This window comes from Cydia strobilella, chromosome 5 (genome assembly GCF_947568885.1).
Source record: "Cydia strobilella chromosome 5, ilCydStro3.1, whole genome shotgun sequence".
Classification (NCBI taxonomy): Eukaryota; Metazoa; Arthropoda; class Insecta; order Lepidoptera; family Tortricidae; genus Cydia; species Cydia strobilella.
In genome coordinates, this window is record NC_086045.1 from 8,289,239 (window position 1) to 8,309,682 (window position 20,444).

At 40.8% G+C, this 20,444-nt stretch overlaps 2 protein-coding genes across 3 annotated transcripts; both read left to right on the forward strand.

The window, feature by feature from the left end:
- The first annotated feature begins 900 nt into the window (after nt 1–900).
- On the forward strand, nt 901–2,879 carry LOC134741849 (RWD domain-containing protein 2B). Its single transcript, XM_063674743.1, has one exon. The coding sequence runs from the start codon at nt 1,063–1,065 to the stop codon at nt 1,936–1,938; it is 876 nt and encodes a 291-aa protein (XP_063530813.1). The 5' UTR covers nt 901–1,062; the 3' UTR covers nt 1,939–2,879.
- Nucleotides 2,880–8,137: 5,258 nt separating this feature from the next.
- LOC134741402 (FGFR1 oncogene partner 2 homolog) lies at nt 8,138–12,938 on the forward strand. 2 transcript variants are annotated; one of them, XM_063674172.1, is made up of 5 exons: nt 8,138–8,335; nt 8,515–8,649; nt 10,110–10,361; nt 11,117–11,245; nt 12,206–12,938. In XM_063674172.1, exons 2-5 carry the CDS (start codon nt 8,515–8,517, stop codon nt 12,314–12,316), a joined length of 627 nt encoding a protein of 208 aa, XP_063530242.1. In that variant the 5' UTR covers nt 8,138–8,335; the 3' UTR covers nt 12,317–12,938. The 2 variants fall into 2 exon arrangements, with proteins under 2 accessions (XP_063530242.1, XP_063530241.1); XM_063674171.1 differs by having other exon boundaries at nt 8,142–8,441; nt 12,206–12,931.
- Nucleotides 12,939–20,444: the final 7,506 nt, after the last annotated feature.

The window sequence follows — 20,444 nt, forward strand, 5'->3', positions numbered from 1 at the left end:
AAAGTCTCAAAGTCAAAATTATTGCGTACAAAGCAGTGGTCCGCTCCCAAATCCCATGCAAATCCCAAATAAAAGGCCCTCCACACTCGATTTCGCTGATTAGCGAACTAGACTCCACACTCGCGCACGAGTATGGAGGCCGCTTAAGAAAAAAATACATGAAATTAAATATATAAGTTTGTCAAAGGACTGTCTCATTTCAAACGTAGACAGAGAGAATCATACTATCTTAGTCTTACACTAGTACTAGCGCCCATAGACATAGTATATGTATACAAGGTAGTTATAGACGCGCCACCGAGCGGCCGGGGGTAAGAAAAAGAATATTCGTATAGGGCCCTCCACACTTATGCGCGAAGCCGCGAACGCGAGTGTGGAGCCTAGTTCGCTGATTAGCGAACTAGGCTCCAGACTCGCGTTTGAGTGGAGGGCCCTTATAATATTTGGGCAGCATACGACACTCTATGATATCACCGACCGGGTGGCATCATAGGTAGGAGGCGATGGCGAAATTTTTAAGAGTGAAAGAGAAAAAATCCTATCCTATCCTATTTTGAGGCCTTAAGGTTACTCCAAACTACGCGGCCAATACGCGGCGCGAATCCGCGAACGCGAGTGTGGAGTCGATTTCGCTGATTAGCGAACTAGATAGGGCTTATGATCAAACTTATGAAATTTAATCTAATTTTTCTTACCAAAGAAGAGGCAGTATGGCCTATGGTTTTAGCCTGTCCAGAAGGCCGAAATTTAATCTTACTGAAGAAGAGGCAGTATTGGACAGTATGGCCTATGGTCTTAGCCTGTCCAGAAGGACGAATATAAAAAAAAAGGCCGATAAAAAAAAAAAAGTGACACTTATTTTTATTTTGCACTTGCACTACTTGCATTGCAGACAATAATAAAATGTACGTCACAGTCACGGTTGGGTTAATGTACTTTTAACAATAATTAGTATTATACCAAATGTTCTCTTGCCACATAATCCTAAACATATACCTCCGACGGAGTATTGTAAAAATATATAGTTAAAAGAATCAGCAAGGTCAAATAGTTTGTTGAGCAATGGCAGCTTCTGAAGGTTCATTTAAAGAAAAGCTCACAAACTGTCTAACAGAGCAATTAAGTGAATATGAACTACTGAAATCCATGTATCCAAACAACGATGATATAATTTTAACTGATACTAATATACTTGTTGACATGGCTGATTTTGTGGAGAATGAATCAGAGACAGAATACAGTCCAGGTCATTTAGATTTTATTTTAAACCTTAATCTAGATGGTTCAAAATTAGAAGTCTGTGTTAACTTACCTAGCTTCTATCCAAGTGAAGAACCAGACCTGTATGTAAGGTGTAACCAATTGAATCGCTACCAGGAGACAAGCCTGAATGCAGAAATGTCCAACTTTCTTAAAGAAAATTTTGTTGGAGAAGTTTGCATATATTCTGCAGTGTCATGGTTACAAGACAACTTAACAAAATTTACTGAACAGCTCACCGACAAAGCTAGTGCTTATATCATTCCTGAATCAAAATGTACAGATGATGATAAATTTGTCAGATTGTGGATTTATTCCCACCATATATACAACAAAAGAAAAAGAGATGAAATAGAATCAATGGCAAAAGATTTAAACCTGACAGGGTTTTGCTTGCCTGGGAAGCCTGGTATTATTTGTGTTGAAGGTGCAGGCAGTGACTGTAAACAATGGTGGTCAATTATTAAAAGTATGTCATGGAAAAAAATTGTTATAAAAATGACTGAAACTTTTGAACTTAGTGAAAAAGAACAAAAATTTCACAAGTTTCAAGAAATCCATTTTCCAAGTTCATCAGTTCGCTCTAAGCATGCAGATATGAGTGGACTTTCTAAGTATATGGATGAGCATGGACTGACAGAAATATTTAAAAATATGTTTGGGATAAGTGAAATTTGACAAGTGACATCCTAAAATAATAAAACCAAATCATGCCTAACCAAGTCAAGTCATATCATATCAGACATCGGGATCTTTCTTTTGACAGGTAGGGAGTTCCTATATCAATAAATTAAACTTATAGATCACCTCCAGCTTCATTTGTGACTGAATATGTGTGATTTTTCACACCTGATGGTCTCATCGGAAGATCAGTGCTGGAAGTCACCAGCAACATGCTGAGATGAGGCCATTTCGTGGCACTTTAATCTTATTTTATGTTTTCTTGTATATTATGTAATGTTTGTTTGTGCTTACAAATAAAATCTTATTCTATTCTAATATTATTTGTAAGTATTATTTAGAGGAGGATGATAAAGTTTACACAAAGCATAGGCATTTGATTGCTAGTCTAGGAAAAAATATGAATGAAGTTTCAAAAATCCCTTTAAACTAAAGAAGAAGGGAATTTAGTTCATGTTTTGTTTCATGTCAATATTTCCAATAAAACTATATTCTGACACAAAACTTGAAGCAATCTCTAATATAATTAATCGAGAAGCATCAATAATTATTGAGTTTATCAATGTAGGAACTCCGTACCTGTCATTATGTTTAGCCCCCTGAAAGCCAATGTCTGATCACAATATCTATCATGTTAAGTACTGACTTGAATTTTGACAACCCTAAATAGCCGAAAGGGATAGTTGATAGATGATTCGTCCCTGAACCGCTGTCAAACTTCGTTTTTGTGGGAAGTTTCCTTTCTGTACGGTAGTACCTAAATAGTCAAATTCATATAAAGTTAAGTCATATTATTTCATATTGGTTCTAACACCAATGTCACCAATTGTAAGAAATAAAGAAACACAACTGCAAATAACAACATGTTTAAAAATCCGTTTTGTTAATGGTCAGTTTAAAACAAATTGAGTGGACTAAGAGCTTATAAAACATGCCTATAGTAACTGAATATTATTAGAAAAAATAAATAAATAATGCTCAATCTGCTATACAGGTGCGTATATTATTTGAAGTTCCCTCAATTCCTTCTTCAAAGAAAAATCGGATAAAATTTTTAAAAAAACCGGCCACGTTAGAGTCGACTCGCGCCCTGGGTTCGACCATCGCATTTTTTTATTAAATTTATCGATAGGTACACCTACTCACGCTTTGTTTTCATACGGTTCATACCTATACCTATAGGTTTTCTTGTTATCTCAAAGTAAATATACTGAAACACACCCAACTTGTCAGTAGATAAAGGCACAAAATTCAAATTTTCCATGGGAAGTAACTCATCGCGCCAATTTTTTTTTAATTTGCCGCCTTTTTTACTGACAAGGTCGCTGTGTCAGAGTATCATAGACATAGTATATACAAGTATTTATAGACGCGCCACCGAGCGACCGGGGGTAAGAGAAAGAATATTCATAAATTTGCAGCATAGGATTTATTCTCTTTCACTCTTATAAATTTCGGTATTTCGCCATCGCCTCCACCCGGTCGCTGATAAGGACAAAGCATGGCACTATTTTCTCTTTCCTCTTATAGGAATCGCAATAAGACTATCTTTCTCTATCAAAGAGTGTCAGGCCCTTGCAGAGTATATACATTTTTTTTATTCGTAATATATAGTTTGTCAAAGGACTGTCTCATTTCAGACATAAACAGAGAGACTCATACTATCTTTGTCTTACACTAGTACTAGCTCCAGTAGCACCCAAAAAAAAGGATAAGTATTTTTTTTTGAAATAAAACTATGAAAACGGATTATATCGCGTATATTGAATTTATAATACATCCCGACGTTTCGAACTCTTTACAGCGTTCGTGGTCAACGGGTGACTGAGGAAAAATTACAAAATGCAAAAATACCCACATACTAAAATAATGAACAATCATAGACTACAAACTTTAAGGCTGGTTGTACATGCAAAATCGGTTCATAAGGCTAGTTATACACTATAATTATTTTTCAAGTAAAGATATATATATATACGCGATAAAAATAAACTATGCCGGCTCCAACCCTACACCACGGACCCGAGAAGATTTAATTCCCTCCTAAATTGTAGGAGGGTATCCCAATATGGGACCGGCAACAAACTCGGCGGGACACATCTTTTCAAAACATCAGAATGTCCAGCATCATCCAACACTACGGTCTCACAGTCTATGTCTCGCTTGCTCCTTTATCAGGTGGACTACAGGATCCCAAGCTGGTGGTAGAGAAAAGCCATCTTCCCTATTAAAGTTTGGATATTTCTTAATCTCAATGGCCTCGCGCAGCATTCTGGGTATGTAACGCTTCTCCTTGGCAAGAACCAGAGGCTTATCAAACTTGATTGAGTGATTGGCTTCATCCATGACATGCTCACAGACAGCAGACCTAGGTCGACGGTGCTTGACATCAGCTATGTGTTCCTTCACCCGAGTGGAAATGCTCCGTTTCGTCTGCCCGACATATGATAGGCCACACTCACAGTCCAGCCTGTACACTCCTGCAGTCTGTAGAGGGGTATTGCATTTTACAGGCCTCAGGAATTGTGACATCTTCTTCATTGGCTTGAAATATGTTTTTATAGAAGCACGCTTCAAGATGTGGCTGATCCTGTCCGTGACCCCCCTGACAAAAGGCAGAATGGCAGGCCTGCGCTCGACTGTGGGGATCTTAATGTGGGACCTCTGGTTGACCCGCGGTATCCTGAGCTCGTTTGCCTGGAGCGCGCGCCTGGCATGCTGGAGCTCCGCGGCCAGATGCTGGTCATCACATATCCTCTGGGCTCTCTGAAACAAAGATTTGCCTACTGTAACAAGTTGACTGGGATGGTGATGCGATTTGCCATTTAAGTACCTATCAGTATGAGTAGGTTTCCTATACACAGTGCGACCTAGGGTGTTTGAAATATAGTACAAGATACAAAATACACAGGAAGAAACAGAAATAACACCTCACATAACATAGTATTATACACCGACTGTGGAAGGCCTATCATCGATCGTCTCACAATACTTCAGACATTCACGGTACACAGTCGTCCATCTCCATGCAAACAAATCACAATCAGGTGCTGACGTCAGGAGCGCATTGAGTAATGTCAGTGCTCGAGGGAGCGGCGAATTTCTGCGTGACACAGTGCGCGCCGCCGGCACCGCCAACAGTGGGCGCACCCGCGGTCTCAGATTAATCCTAGGGATATCCGGTACGTGCAGTCTAAGCACGCGACTCACAAGATCAGGGCAGTCTGATTCGCCACGCAGCATGCGACAAACGGTAGCAAGTAAGTCGCAGTTACGCCTTACTTCTAGAGAGTTGTAACCGAGTGTTCCGAGCAAAAACTTGGTTGGATATAAAAATGGGTAAAGCCCATATATTTTCTTATACAAAAATCTAAGAAAAGCCTTTTGAATCTTCTCTAGAAGTAAGGCGTAAGTCGACTCATACGGGTTCTACACAATTGACGAGGTCTCCAACTTGCTTATCACCAATGCGTTAAAGACAAGCTTTATGGCCTCAACATCACGGAAGTCCTTGACGTTGCGGATCACGAAGCCTAGTCTTTTGAAACAACTATCGGCTAGCTTACGTATATGATCGTGGAACGTAAGACGCGAGTCAAACACCACCCCAAGATCTTTCACAGAAGAGACTCTGTCAATCACATCAGGTCCGAGCGTATACTGCGCAAGAAGAGGTTCTGCAGCTCGGCTGAATGAGCATACACAGCATTTGGCTACATTAAAGAGGAGTTTATTTTCAACGCTCCACCGCATCACAGAATTAATATCATCCTGCAGAGAAATACAGTCTACACTATTTTTTACACCATAAATCAACTTCAGGTCGTCAGCATATAGCAAGCACTTAGCGTTTTTAACTACTGTCTCCAGATCGTTGACCATCAACCCGAACAAAAGAGGGCCGAGTATGGAACCCTGGCTGACACCAGATCTCGTGTGATAAGGAGCTGAAACAAAGCATCCATGACGAACGTACTGCTGTCGATCGCGTAGATAACTCGCAAATAGAGCGAGCACCTTAGGCGAAAAGCCTAAACCATTCAGCTTGTGTAAAAGTACATCGTTATCCACGCGATCGAACGCTTTCTTGAAGTCAAAATAAAGTACGTCCACCTGGACGCCTTTATCAAGATGCTCAGATATAGTATCAGTCAGGATCATCAGATTGGTGTTTACGGAGCGCTTCGCTCTAAAACCATGCTGCGAGTCACACAAGAACGGTTTTATTTGCCCTGTTATCAGCCTGTGAAGTATCGACTCGAACAATTTTGCCAGTGTAGACAGCACGGCTATAGGCCTGTAGTTGTCGACACTGGCAGTGTCCTTAGATTTTGGAATGGGTCTTACCCGCGTTGTTTTCCACTGATTTGGATACCTGCCAGTAGAAAGAGCCAAATTAAACAAGTGATGTATAGGAACTTTAAAGAAATCCATACATCCCTTGACAACATAAGCCGGTAAGTTGTCGGGCCCTATTGAGCTATTACCCTTTAGATGTTTAATACCAGTCACTACATCCTGCATAGATATGTTATTTATGTTAACATATTGTGCAGAACTTTTTTGGGTACTACTCTGTAGAGTAGTTAAATCAAGGCGAGGAACGTTAGGCAAAAAGACACTGGAAAAGAATCTGGAGAAGGCCTCCGCAGCTTCCACTCCGACGAATTGTTTCCCTTCCAGGGTAACCTTGGACGCAAACCCTCCCATCGACTTAAGGCTATCTATGTGCTGCCAGAATAAACGTGGATTACATTTAAGCATGCTTTGAATGCGATCAATATGACGAGCATACGCTAAGGAAATCCGCTTTTTTAAGTTCGTCCTGAGATGGGCAAATCTATAAAAACATATTTCAAGCCAATGAAGAAGATGTCACAATTCCTGAGGCCTGTAAAATGCAATACCCCTCTACAGACTGCAGGAGTGTACAGGCTGGACTGTGAGTGTGGCCTATCATATGTCGGGCAGACGAAACGGAGCATTTCCACTCGGGTGAAGGAACACATAGCTGATGTCAAGCACCGTCGACCTAGGTCTGCTGTCTGTGAGCATGTCATGGATAAAGCCAATCACTCAATCAAGTTTGATAAGCCTCTGGTTCTTGCCAAGGAGAAGCGTTACATACCCAGAATGCTGCGCGAGGCCATTGAGATTAAGAAATATCCAAACTTTAATAGGGAAGATGGCTTTTCTCTACCACCAGCTTGGGATCCTGTAGTCCACCTGATAAAGGAGCAAGCGAGACATAGACTGTGAGACCGTAGTGTTGGATGATGCTGGACATTCTGATGTTTTGAAAAGATGTGTCCCGCCGAGTTTGTTGCCGGTCCCATATTGGGATACCCTCCTACAATTTAGGAGGGAATTAAATCTTCTCGGGTCCGTGGTGTAGGGTTGGAGCCGGCATAGTTTATTTTTATCGCGTATATATATATATATCTTTACTTGAAAAATAATTATAGTGTATAACTAGCCTTATGAACCGATTTTGCATGTACAACCAGCCTTAAAGTTTGTAGTCTATGATTGTTCATTATTTTAGTATGTGGGTATTTTTGCATTTTGTAATTTTTCCTCAGTCACCCGTTGACCACGAACGCTGTAAAGAGTTCGAAACGTCGGGATGTATTATAAATTCAATATACGCGATATAATCCGTTTTCATAGTTTTATTTCATGAGTAACTATCGCGGTAACCGAAGACAATATTATTATTTTTTTGTTCATATTTACTGCTAATTTGGTTTGACCAACTATACTAAGTAATAGCGAGAAAGAGATATTGCTTTCTCGCTCTTACTTATGGGTACGTCACACAATGACCTTGGTACGGTGCGATGGTGTGTTACAACCTTTAAGTTTGGCCAAAGCTCGCTCCAGACTACGCGAGTGTGGAGTCGATTTCTCTAATTAGGGAACTAGACTCCATACTCGCGTTTGCGCATGAGTTTTGATTCCTTATTCATTGGCATGAGTGTGGAGTGCCCTCAAGATCTATCATTCCATTTTGACAGTTCCCCCCACGCCCACCACTCATGCCTAATCCAGTTTTATTCTATAGTTGGTCAACCCAAATTGTCAGTAAATAAGAAGAAAAAAAACTATACTCCCTTTTCTTTTGGGTCCTAGCAGTATGATTTCTGAACAGTCGCCCGTCAAGGTCGTGTCGAATAATCTTGCTAAATTAAATATTTTCAAAAACTTTCTTCAAGCCATCTACTCTCTCTTTTTCACTAAGGAGACTTCGTTACAACGTTGCATGTACCTTTCATTTGCTTCCGTTTCAATTGTATTCTCTGAATTTGGAAGTAATCGCTGTGCAAGTGTTCACTCGGTCCATGAAAGGCATGAAAGCTAATGGCCGCCAAATTCTATCCACGAAACAGCTGATGTGCGTTGTTGTTTCTCAATTTTAAATTGGTATTTTCACGGGATTAACTGTGGCAAAACGCTTAGATGATACGTTATTCGTGTAATTGTTTTGTGTGGAATTCAGGGTTCGTGCAGTTTAGTTAATAATCTGTTTTAGTCGTGTACTGCGAGCGTATTTTATGTTGCTGGTTTTTTCAGATGTCACTGACCATACAACAAATAATTTTGGATGCAAAAAGACTCGCTGGCCGTCTTAAAGAACGCGAAACCGAATCGGATGCTTTGCTAACTGAAACTCAATCAGCATATCGTCAAATCCATACCATGAAACAGGTAATTTATGCTTATTAAGATGGAGTGTGGGGTGATGCTAACATTACTGCCTAATAACTATTGTTCCATACGGTATTCATTCCACGTAGTTAAAATGGATGAATTAGACTGATATATTGTGTTCTACTACTACGAATTCCTATCACATGTTGGTATCCTATTGCAAGCTGTAAAACATGGTAAAACAAACAATAATGCTGGTTTAACATGTAACCTTATCTTGTATGCTTATGATGGTGTTTTGATTTCTGGGTAGCTAGATGTTACCTATATTGTAATTTTCTGTTTATAAAATTTTGCGTAAAACACAAGGAATTTCTTATCAAAATATTTAGTATTGAACTAATAATAGGATTATTTTATATGCTACATCAATTCTCACTTTTATGTAAAAGCCCCTGCCGTCATAAGCATGACAGTGGTATCACAAAAAGAAATGAATTTGTTACTTAATTGAATTATTCTTATTCATAAAACTCGACAAACCTTTGTTAAATTTTTTCCCTTAACAAAACAACAAAATGACATAAGGAAAAACAATTAGCAACAGCTTGTTAGACTACTTAGACTTGACAGGCGTGAATAACACTATTAAGGTATATAATGTTTGCATTCAATTTTGATTTGAGATACCACTAATTGGCTTACCACTAAGCTGGGCAGGCTGAACACATGGCCTGGTCCGTAAAATACTCTTTTTTTAGCAGCTAGGTCTATGACGTTGCTGAATCTTTGTTATGTACAGGTAAAGCATTACCACTGACTGGGCAAAATTGATTCTTATATATATATGTCATTCAGATCTTTATATACAGTGGAGTCCAGTTAGTACGACTTTGCATATAACAACCAACCTCTTATAGTGATGTAAGTAAAGGCACATGTTTGGTTTTAGTACAAGCTGCTATGAAAGTACAACCGTTTATTACGAATTTACGACTCCGCTTATAATGGCCGACCGCTTTTAACAATGAAATTTCTCACAAAATCCGTTTGTCAAGTCCGGTTACAACAATGAGCGACGTAGTTTTTACAAATAAACTGATGGCAAGAAGCTTGGTCTGTACAGGCAGCAAGATGAAATAGTCGTGACTTTTGTAGCATTATTTTTAATATGTTTGTTAGGGTCAAATATTGCAAGCTAAATAAAACCATTTCCCATTATTCAGTTGAGCTTAAATTTTGTAAGTTAAAAACGTAGGTACACGTAAAAAAACGTAACTTGGGTGACAATGCAATATTTTGGTACTGATCTATGATGGTACACAGGAGGTAGTCATAGGAACTGTGTGATAAAACAATGCAACAATTGCAATAATGAAGCAAATTCACCTATTGTTGCTTGCATTTATGAGTCAGTTTTGTGACCTCACCACTGCCATACATATTGTCACGAAATGACCTCTTTGACATATAAAATTATGGCATGCAAATAATGCTCTAAAATGTTTTGTTTGTAGTACAAAGAAGATGTTGATACACTGAACGAGGCTTCACGTGAACGCCCCCGTGGAGCACTTATAGCCAGCATAGAAAGGGAATCTCGCTTAATGAGGGATGTTCAACGTGAAAATGGCGAGCTCCGGGCTGCACTAGAAGATCACAGGCGGGCTTTGGAGCTCATCATGTCTAAATACAGACAGCACACTGAGAAGAGAGTATGGGAGTCCAGAATAGATTTTACAGCAGCTGTCAATGAAAAACAGCAAGATGTGAGTGCGAAAGAGTTTATGAAGTTATTTTGCTAGCCAAATTTAATAACAGGCTGTTATATGTAGAAATAAGATTACACTATAAATTTAACACATTCACTGCCAACGTTTTCGTAGCACTGCGCTCCTAGCCGATCCCAGTGTTATCCCACAATGTAGAGGAAAGCGACTATGAACCGCTAGGCGGGTTCCCGGTACTCAATGTGTTAAAAATCACATCACATCTATGGCAAACATAGTTTAATTATATACAGGTTGTCCCAGAACTACAGTGTCATGTAGGTCAACTGAAGAAGAAAAAAAAAAACGCTTACGCTAAACGCTTTTAATTTTTTACGTGTAGTAATGCAGTTAGGCATTCCGCCCAGCCGAACATGACCCCAGTAAAAGTTACATGGTTTTCGAGTTATCGATGTTGGTAGGTACTAAAAATGTTAAAACAAAGGGGAAAATTCTCTTGTTGTTACTAATAGAGTAAAACTGAAATAAGTAAACCGGTTCCGCGCCTTGGTTATCTTGATCCTTTATTAGTATTTCTTTTCTCTTGTAATAAGTTCTCATTGAGCATTTGTTATTTATATCATTAGGGAAACTGTTTTCTTTGATGTTGAAAAAACAGGCAAAAAATGTATGATGCTGACCGTCATAAGAATTGTTGGGAAGAGAAGTCATTTATTTTGTATGGTCAATACCTGTGTACCATAAATATGTTACCTGTGGACTTAGTAACTTTACACAATTACTTATTTTCGCAGCTCATTCGTAAACAAGCAGAGAGAATCAATGAAATGACCAGTATCATGTACAAAGCTGTGACTATGGAGGAGAATGGTGAGATAAGGAGGGAGGAAGAGGTGTACCACAGGCTCATCACTGAAAACAAGGTAAATGCGTTCACAACAGATCTTTCTCAGTTGGGTCTGTTTGGCTATACAGGTTGCTCAGGTCGGGAGGGACCTTAAGGGATTTTAATGATTGTAATTGACAACAAAATCATGAAAATTTGCATGTAGCATTCCATCAGGCGTTTCAATAAACGGATTACTTATTACGCATACTTTGCGGACTTAAGTGGTAAGGCACGTATTTTTTACATGTTCATGTGACCAGCTGACGGTCTTTTCAAATTTAAAGTAGCACCTAAACTATCATCTGACACAATATCAATCGGAAGGCGATGACTGAAAAAACAATCAACTGACGGTCTTTCCAGCTTTCCACCGCGATACAACCGGCTGACTATTTTTTAAATTCATGATAGAATCTAAACTATCATCTGACAAAGTATCAGCCGGGAGGCGATAACTGACGATATTATTATGCGGTCTATAAATGTTACGATAAATCGTTCTGGTTTGTAGCCGGCTTTAAGTACTCAGTCTAAGGTGATATTAGTGATTTATTTTAACGGCCTCCTAGCCTAGTCGGTAGTGAACCTGCCTACGAAGCAGGAGGTCCAGGGTTCGAATCCTCGTAAGGGCATTTATTTGTGTGTTTATCACAAATATTTATTAATCTTGTTATATAGATATTTATATTTTGTGAGGTATCTGAAAAGTTGAAAACACAAAGAGGCAGGCGCACGTGGCCCCCTTCACCTTATCAAAAACTATTTTATTCGACCACAATCGCAAATAGGCAAATTTTGATACGTCTTGAGCGCGAGCAGCCTAAAAAAAACTAGTGGGAGTTCGGTTTTGATTCACATTGCTGCTTTTTGTTAGTTTCCTAGAGATTGCTACTGACATATTCAGCTTGACAGACTATATGTATGTCGTCGTCTAGTTGTACTAGGTTGATTCGTGTAAGATTGTTTCATAAAATAGTTATTGATTGAATTGCAGGGGTTGCGAGAGATGTTGGACCTGTCGCGGCGGTACGGGTCAGACCGCGCGGTGGCGCCGCCCACCGAGGACAAGGACGTGCAGACGGACGGGCCGCCACTGCACGCGTGACGCGCCGCGCCCGCTCCCACCGCCCGCCCCGCCCGCGCTGTACCCCCGCCCGCGCCCGCGGCCGCCCGGCTCTGAGCACCAGCCCGGCCCGGGACCGAGCCGCCACCGAGGACAAGGACGTGCAGTCGGACGGGCCGCCACTGCACGCTTGACGCGCCGCGCCCGCTCCCACCGCCCGCCCCGTATCCCCGTCCGCGCCCGCGGCCGCCCGTCTCTGAGCACCAGCCCGGTCCGGGACCAAGCCGCCACCGAGTACAAGGACGTGCAGTCGGACGGGTCGCCGCTGCACGCGTGACGCGCCGCGCCCGCTCCCACCGCCCGCCCCGCCCGCGCTGTACCCCCGCCCGCGCCCGCGGCCGCCCGGCTGAACACCAGCCCGGTCCGGGACCGAGCCGCCACCGTGGACAAGGACGTGCAGTCGGACGGGTCGCCGCTGCACGCGTGACGCGCCGCGCCCGCCCGCCCCGCCCGCGCTGTACCCCCGCTCGCGCCCGCGGCCGCCCGGCTCTGAGCACCAGCCCGGCCCGGGACCGAGCCGCCATCGAGGACAAGGACGTGCAGTCGGACGGGCCGCCGCTGCACGCGTGACGCGCCGCGCCCGCTCCCACCGCCCGCCCTGCCCGCGCTGTACCCCCGCCCGCGCCCGCGGCCGCCCGGCTGAACACCAGCCCGGTCCGGGACCGAGCCGCCACCGTGGACAAGGACGTGCAGTCGGACGGGTCGCCGCTGCACGCGTGACGCGCCGCGCCCGCCCGCCCCGCCCGCGCTGTACCCCCGCTCGCGCCCGCGGCCGCCCGGCTCTGAGCACCAGCCCGGCCCGGGACCGAGCCGCCATCGAGGACAAGGACGTGCAGTCGGACGGGCCGCCGCTGCACGCGTGACGCGCCGCGCCCGCTCCCACCACCCGCCCTGCCCGCGCTGTACCCCCGCCCGCGCCCGCGGCCGCCCGGCTGAACACCAGCCCGGTCCGGGACCGAGCCGCCACCGTGGACAAGGACGTGCAGTCGGACGGGTCGCCGCTGCACGCGTGACGCGCCGCGCCCGCCCGCCCCGCCCGCGCTGTACCCCCGCTCGCGCCCGCGGCCGCCCGGCTCTGAGCACCAGCCCGGCCCGGGACCGAGCCGCCATCGAGGACAAGGACGTGCAGTCGGACGGGCCGCCGCTGCACGCGTGACGCGCCGCGCCCGCTCCCACCACCCGCCCTGCCCGCGCTGTACCCCCGCCCGCGCCCGCGGCCGCCCGGCTGAACACCAGCCCGGTCCGGAACCGAGCCGCCACCGAGGACAAGGACGTGCAGACGGACGGGCCGCCGCTGTACACGTGACGCGCCACCGCTCATGTCGGTAGCCAACACCGAGGTAGCGCTCCAATATACAACCCGAGATCCTACTTTACTGCAGACAATCAACTTACCGACGACGTATGTAGTTGAAGTATATTTTGTGTGTCGCTCCGACAGCGGCGCTAGGTGGCGCCGCTGTGCCAACGATTTGTACTGACTAAAATGTTGAACTTTAATACGAGGTAGCCCGATTTTTTAAATTTTCTTTTCTAATTACAATCGAGTGAACTTTATGTAATTGTTAACCATTTAGCCGTCACTTTATTGGATTTTCCGACCTTACTAGAAGGTTACATATATTAGAAAGGCGTATCTCATTGACCTATTAGGCATATCTCGCCTGAGCAATTGAGCATAATATGAGTCGAGAAAACGCAAAATGTATGATTTGTCTTGAAGATGCTCTGCCAAGTGAAATGTTGTCTTCAGTCAACCCATAACAATTTCGTGGTTTTTAAATGGGTCCAAATTGGGTTGCATACAAATGAAAGTCATATCTTTGATACGCATAACTACTTGTGTCATAATCATCATTGCGCATACAAATCAAAAGTCATATTATATTGTGTTATACATTTTTAGCCATAATATTTGATGCCATACTTAGCAGTTGTCATACACTTTTTGGTCATATACATTTTAATTATAATGAATTAAATGTCATACAAACTAAAAGCATATTTATCGATACTTATAAATGTAATTACATATAACGTTTTGTACCATAATAATTTTGAACCATAATGATTTAAGGCATACGTTATTGATAGCCGTACCCACCTCCATAACGTCTAAAAGAAAATGATAAGCAACACAAGAAACTCCTCGAAAAAAACCTTTTCCCTAATCTCCGTCCAAACACTTAATTCGACGGAGCTCCTATTTCTGCGTAGTTTGTCCTTCGGATAAGTAAAGATACCTAACGAACCTAACCTACCTACTATTTGAATAAATTGATATCTATGATTAGTTTCTTTTATAAAACCGTTACTCCTACTGGAGGGGGCTCCTGTCCTTCGATCTCCTCTTTTATACGGTCTTTGTGTGGTTATAATTATGACTAAAGTACTATTTGCTTCATGGGTTCCTCACAACCATACATATTTATTATTCATGCTTTGTAACATTTATGAAAAAAAAACATATATGACCACTAAATGTATGACTTAATTTTTTGTCTATATTAATAGTATGCACTGCAATACTTCGAACGAAAAACAATTATGGATATCAAGCATATGACTTAAAATTTTATGCGAATTAAATTAATGGCTAAAAAAATTATGACAAATCATTTATGACAAAAACCTAGTTATACTCAGGAATAATTCTGACTAAAGATTTTTATGACTTACAATTTTATGCATGAAGTGTTATGACAATTAAAAATATGACAAAAGTTATTATGCGACCAGAGGGCGCCCCTTTTTAAATAGCGGAATCTGGCGATGTCGGACAGGGCCATAATAAAATTAAATTTATGAACAAAAATTTCTCCTAGCAATCTTCTATTGTATACGTCAGTCTCGGTTGTCTGTGATTTTACACACATACACAGATTTTTGAAAATAGGTCTTTTGACAGTTACGTCACCATTTCACATTTTGCATATGAAAAGGAGTGACATAAATACAGCGAACTACATTATAGCTAACAAAGTGATTATGTTCTCCTTTGGTTGATGTTGAATATGACTAGAAGTAAATTTGTATTGTAAAATTTCAAGTTATCGCTCATGTTATATCTATCTATTGAGAAACAAAGTTCCTTATAATTGTAAATTATAGTATTATCAATCTTTGAAATCACACGTATGGCAAGTATGATTTATTATACTGGGTGGGGCCTGGTACAGGAGCAAAAATTAAACACGTGACAGTAATGGATCTTCATATTACAATATCGTAGCTCGTTATACATTCATAGGGAACTAAATCTTTGTTTGTGTATTTGTCTTTTTAGAGAGTAATAAAACGTCAAGATTGATTTTGTTCAAAGCAAACATTTTTGGATACCTAGTCGGCAATTGTCTAAATTCACATGCATCTCTCCGTATACTTTAGGCTCCAGTCACACTGGCGCAGATCCGCTGAGTGAGCGAGACGGCACTTTACACATTTTAAAGCGATGTCCCGTTTGCACAGCAGCGCGAAGGATCCGCGTCAGTGTGACCGAACGTCTGAAATTTCATTCATTCATCATCGTTCCATCCACCTCTCTAAATTAAATAAAGTTTTTGCTCGTGCAGCAGAGCAGAAACTCCCTGTATATTTTCTGTTGAGCTAAATCTTGTTTTAGTAGTAATAATCAAAGTGGTTATTTTGTTCATATTTGTCCAGTACCTAATGTGTGTACCCAATGCAATTTTTTTTAATGTAACTGGTTTCTGTTCAGTTACAACTCATGAGAAAATTTAAAATGTTAATTACGTATACTTACAATACTCGATACAAATTGTGTTAATTAAACCTTAATAATTAATAAGAAATTAGTTAATTTAGATTATTTGGATATAGCGTTAATGAAAATACATATTATAGAAGGTCCTCTTTGTAATAATACGTAGGTCAGTACTTTCTGGGACCCACTATCCGTAACAGGTAAACACGTATGCTATGCGTATACTGATGTCAAAAATATGGCGTTAAATTATAGCATCATCAAGCAATAAAATTTATTTTCATAAACTAGTCAAAAATGTACCCCTAAGGCCTTATTCGCACGAGCGCTTTTTCAACGCGCGTTTGAATGACAAATGGATACATGTGTATTTATTCACACGATGGCGGTGGCGCTTTTTATCAAGCGCTGTTGAATTTTCGACTTTAAGCGTTGGCCGTTAAATTGAATTTAGCGAGCGGGTGAATTCAAGCGCTTTTTCAACGCGCCTTGAAAAAGCGCTCGTCGTCAGGTCATTACGAGTCGCTAGATGCGACAGCGGCACCTTACTCTACCTAATCTAAGTACTTATGTTTTATCTCGTGTTGTTATTCCATAGTTAAACCTAAAGTAAAGTGTTGAACAACTTTTTAATTACCTAAAATACCGATTTGAATATAACTAAATGGTGAAAATTTGACATTCAGACTGTAACTGATGTTGTCGAAAACCTCAGAATTACCTATCTCAGCATGATAATCGTGAATAATATTCATAATATTTAGTGATGTTTGAGTAAAGTGATTATTACTAAATAATTAATTACCTAAAATATGCAATATTTTTTCATGCGGCTTAGTAAGGTCAGCTTTTGATGTTAGACGCATATAAGTAGAAGGACGAAAGTAGGGACTCTTCATAGGACGTAGTAAGGTTTCTGATCCATGTGTCTGCGCTTTCTATACGCATTTATAGTTTTTTGTTGTTGTCCGTGTCCGACTTAATTTTTCCTATCATTCGGACATTTAAAAAAAATCAAATTATACGTTAATTTATAGCTTTCATCATTATTCCCAGTGGCATAGACAAATAAAAACATGGTAATGGTAATAAACGCCGTCCTCATTTTTAGCATCATATTGGCATTAGTCTCTAATCTACCTTTCAAATAGTTACTTTTTCGAATGGCATTTGCTACGATTCTTATAACTTATAATAGGTACATACCTTAACTTTAGTGCGTTAGTTAAGGAGTTGGCCAAGCCAAAATATAATATTATTTAGACCCAAAAAGTACGCTCGAATGAACAAATCGACGTGGGTAAATAATATCCTATACATTAGACGTAATTGATATGAAAATGCATTAAATAACTGTTGATTTAATTCAATTTCAAATAATATGATAATTATATCTAAAATTCAAGCCTTTTCGAAATGTTTAATATATATTAGGAACTAAATACAAGTGTCTCAGTTCAACAACTTACTCAGTGCACTAGTATATCTAGGGACTGCTCCAGCCAGACATACATAGGTTAACTGACCAATATATAAACAATTTTTTTTTAGCATTTGAAACTTGTATTATTTAAGGAACCTGAAATTATTTGATTGATGCAGAGAAATAGCACAAACTTGCGTAATAATTGTACCTACAATAGAAAGTCGTGTTAATATTAATTCCATAAGTTAGCGTACCAATAAAGGCCAGAGCAACACAGGCTCCGGGTGCGCTAAAATGTTTGAGCTGCGCACGCACACGTCACGCAAGCGGTGTGCCGTCTCTCATAAGGATCTTTATAGTACAACGCGCACCTGTACATCTACGCACACGCACTCGGCGCGCGCAGGCCTTAACGGCGGCACTCCCATCTCTATGCGTGGCTATTCTCATAATAGGAATGAAATCAGAGATGAGTATTTTACCACCGGCAAAGATTCATTGATTGTATAAGATGTGTAATGTAAAGAAAAATCCATGCTGTGAATTTGATAGCTTAACATAGATGGACGCGGCTCCATCAGGGACCGGACAACCCTTTCCGCGATAAAACCCTTTCAATGGGCGACACTTAAACACGGCTAACACATTGAAAGACTTTCCCTTTTGAACTGCAAGCCCATTCATACCCTTACCGAAAAGCTAACCAAAAATAAGGCTAGCTCTTAATAAGGGTTACCCTTATCTTTAAGCGCTTTTTATAAAGGTTTCCCTTTGCGTGAAAGAGACGGGATTAGTATATATCTACGGTAGTGTATGAAAAGGAAAGAAAATACGTGCCTAGTCAAAGAACGCCGCCGTCGCCGCCGACGATCGCTTCGGATTCGAAGTAATGTGTGCTTTATGAACAAGGTAGACGACCTAAATTAGCACGCTTATATGCTAAAAGGGAAGCCCTTTATAAGGCTAACCCTTATAAGCAATATGCAAGGTGTTGGTGAGCGGATGATAAGGGTTTTGTAAGGGTATTTGGGCTACCGATTACTCAAATGTGGTAGCTTTATATAAGGGTTTTTAAAAGCAAAACGAAGGGTTTCGTCTGGCAAAGGGTATGGTGAGTTAACCCTTAAATGCATGATTTTTTGTATAACTTTTTAATAAATTGAAATAGATGTGTCATGTTGTATAGATTGAGGGAATAATATTTTGGATAGCTGCATATTGAGCCACGGACCATCAAATATACGATGCATATATACATCATTATGCATTTAAGGGTTAAGCCTTATGCAATACCCTTATAAAACCCCGATAAGGGATAGCGGGCCGGTCCCTGGGCTTCATACATTATGCGGTAATTTTGGTTTAAAATTCAGTTACCACAAAACTTATGGCGCCGTACAGCGCCATCTAGTTCAACTATTTGTTATTAATTTAATCGTATGGCATTAAACTATACTGAGAAATATACAAAGCCTTAAATAAATTATACAAATACTATCAAAACTCGGAGATACGATTTTTTCGTTGACTTTAGATCTTCTACAATAAATAGTATCAATAGTTAAAACTGCTATCGGTTATAAAAAGTAGCTACCCCTCTCAACTGGCTAATTCACTGAAATGGAATGTAGTTTGTAGACAGCGGCAGTATTAATTATGAGCACATATAAGATATCTTTTTAAAGAGGATAGGCGACGATCGATTTTCCATACAAACGTAGGCCTCATTTTCCTCCCGGGATATATTGACATAACGGAAAATATTTTTTCAAATTGCTTTGATTATTTTCGATTTTTACTTTATTATAAGTTGGCTTTTAAAAATTTGTATGAAACCTGATTTTCGCTCCTATTTCTTATAATAATTAAAAAATCGAAAAGAATCATAGCTATGATTAAAATACATAAAATTGTGTAAAAACATTATCAATAGTGTTAATATCCAGGGAGGAAATGGGGAATACATTTATATGGATAACTGATTTTTAGGCGGTCGTCCTCATTCGTCTTAGCGCGTCGGCCACATATCGATACCCTTGTTCACAATCGTACTAATTAAGAAGAAAAATGTGCTGTAATTAGTACCATAGTGCACAAACATAAAGTTGTTATTACAACCAAATTTTCCGCGTAATTAGTACGACTGTGAACTAAGGTATCGATATGTACAGTCAGCATCAAAAAGATAATGTGGCCAAATGTATCGTTACACCATTACCATAAAAATAAACAAAATGTGCCAATATTTTTAGTCACTTTGGCCACCACTATCTATTTGATGCTGAGTGTACCAATATACTCTTGAATCTATAAAAAATCGTTGTCCACATCACCTGATTGAAATAACTCAAAAATGTGTATTATTATTTAACTAGTCGGCTCATAAGTTCTGTCATATACATAGTATCAAATAAAATCAAAAGTTTAAGTTTATTCCGTATAATTTGTACAGCGTTTGAAAGCTTATAAACTAGAGAATCTAAATGTATAACATTTATTCAAAATGACCGCCATAATTATCTACACAGGCTTGAAGTCTTCGTGGCCAGTCGTCAATGGATTCACGCACCACTTTCATGTCGATATTGGCCACTGCCGTAGCAAGAGATTTTTTCAGCGAGTCTAGATTTGCATGAGGTTTTGAGCACACCTTTTCCTCTAAATACTGCCATATTTTATAGTCTAAAGGATTAAGATCTGGGCTAGAGGAGGGCCAATCTTCATGCCGTATAAAGTCGATTTTATTGGAGGCGAGCCAGGCTTGTGTAGACTTTGCCTTATGGGCTGGAGCAGAGTCCTGCTGGAAAACCCAATGCTGGTTTAGAAACATCGTATGGGATAGTGGTTTCACAATATTAATCAACACCGTGTCTTGGTACACTTTGGCACTAGTTTTTACTCCTTCCTCACAAAAATGCATACTAGTGACGCCCGCATAAGAAACTCCCAGCCAAACCATC

Bases quoted from the DNA above. Each gene is read 5' to 3' on its own strand.
- LOC134741402 (XM_063674172.1), top strand. From the start codon at position 8,515: ATGTCACTGACCATACAACAAATAATTTTGGATGCAAAAAGACTCGCT. The intron at 8,650-10,109 runs GTAATTTATGCT...TTTTGTTTGTAG, and splicing joins AAATCCATACCATGAAACAG to TACAAAGAAGATGTTGATAC. The intron at 11,246-12,205 runs GTAAATGCGTTC...ATTGAATTGCAG, and splicing joins GGCTCATCACTGAAAACAAG to GGGTTGCGAGAGATGTTGGA.
- LOC134741849 (XM_063674743.1), top strand. From the start codon at position 1,063: ATGGCAGCTTCTGAAGGTTCATTTAAAGAAAAGCTCACAAACTGTCTA.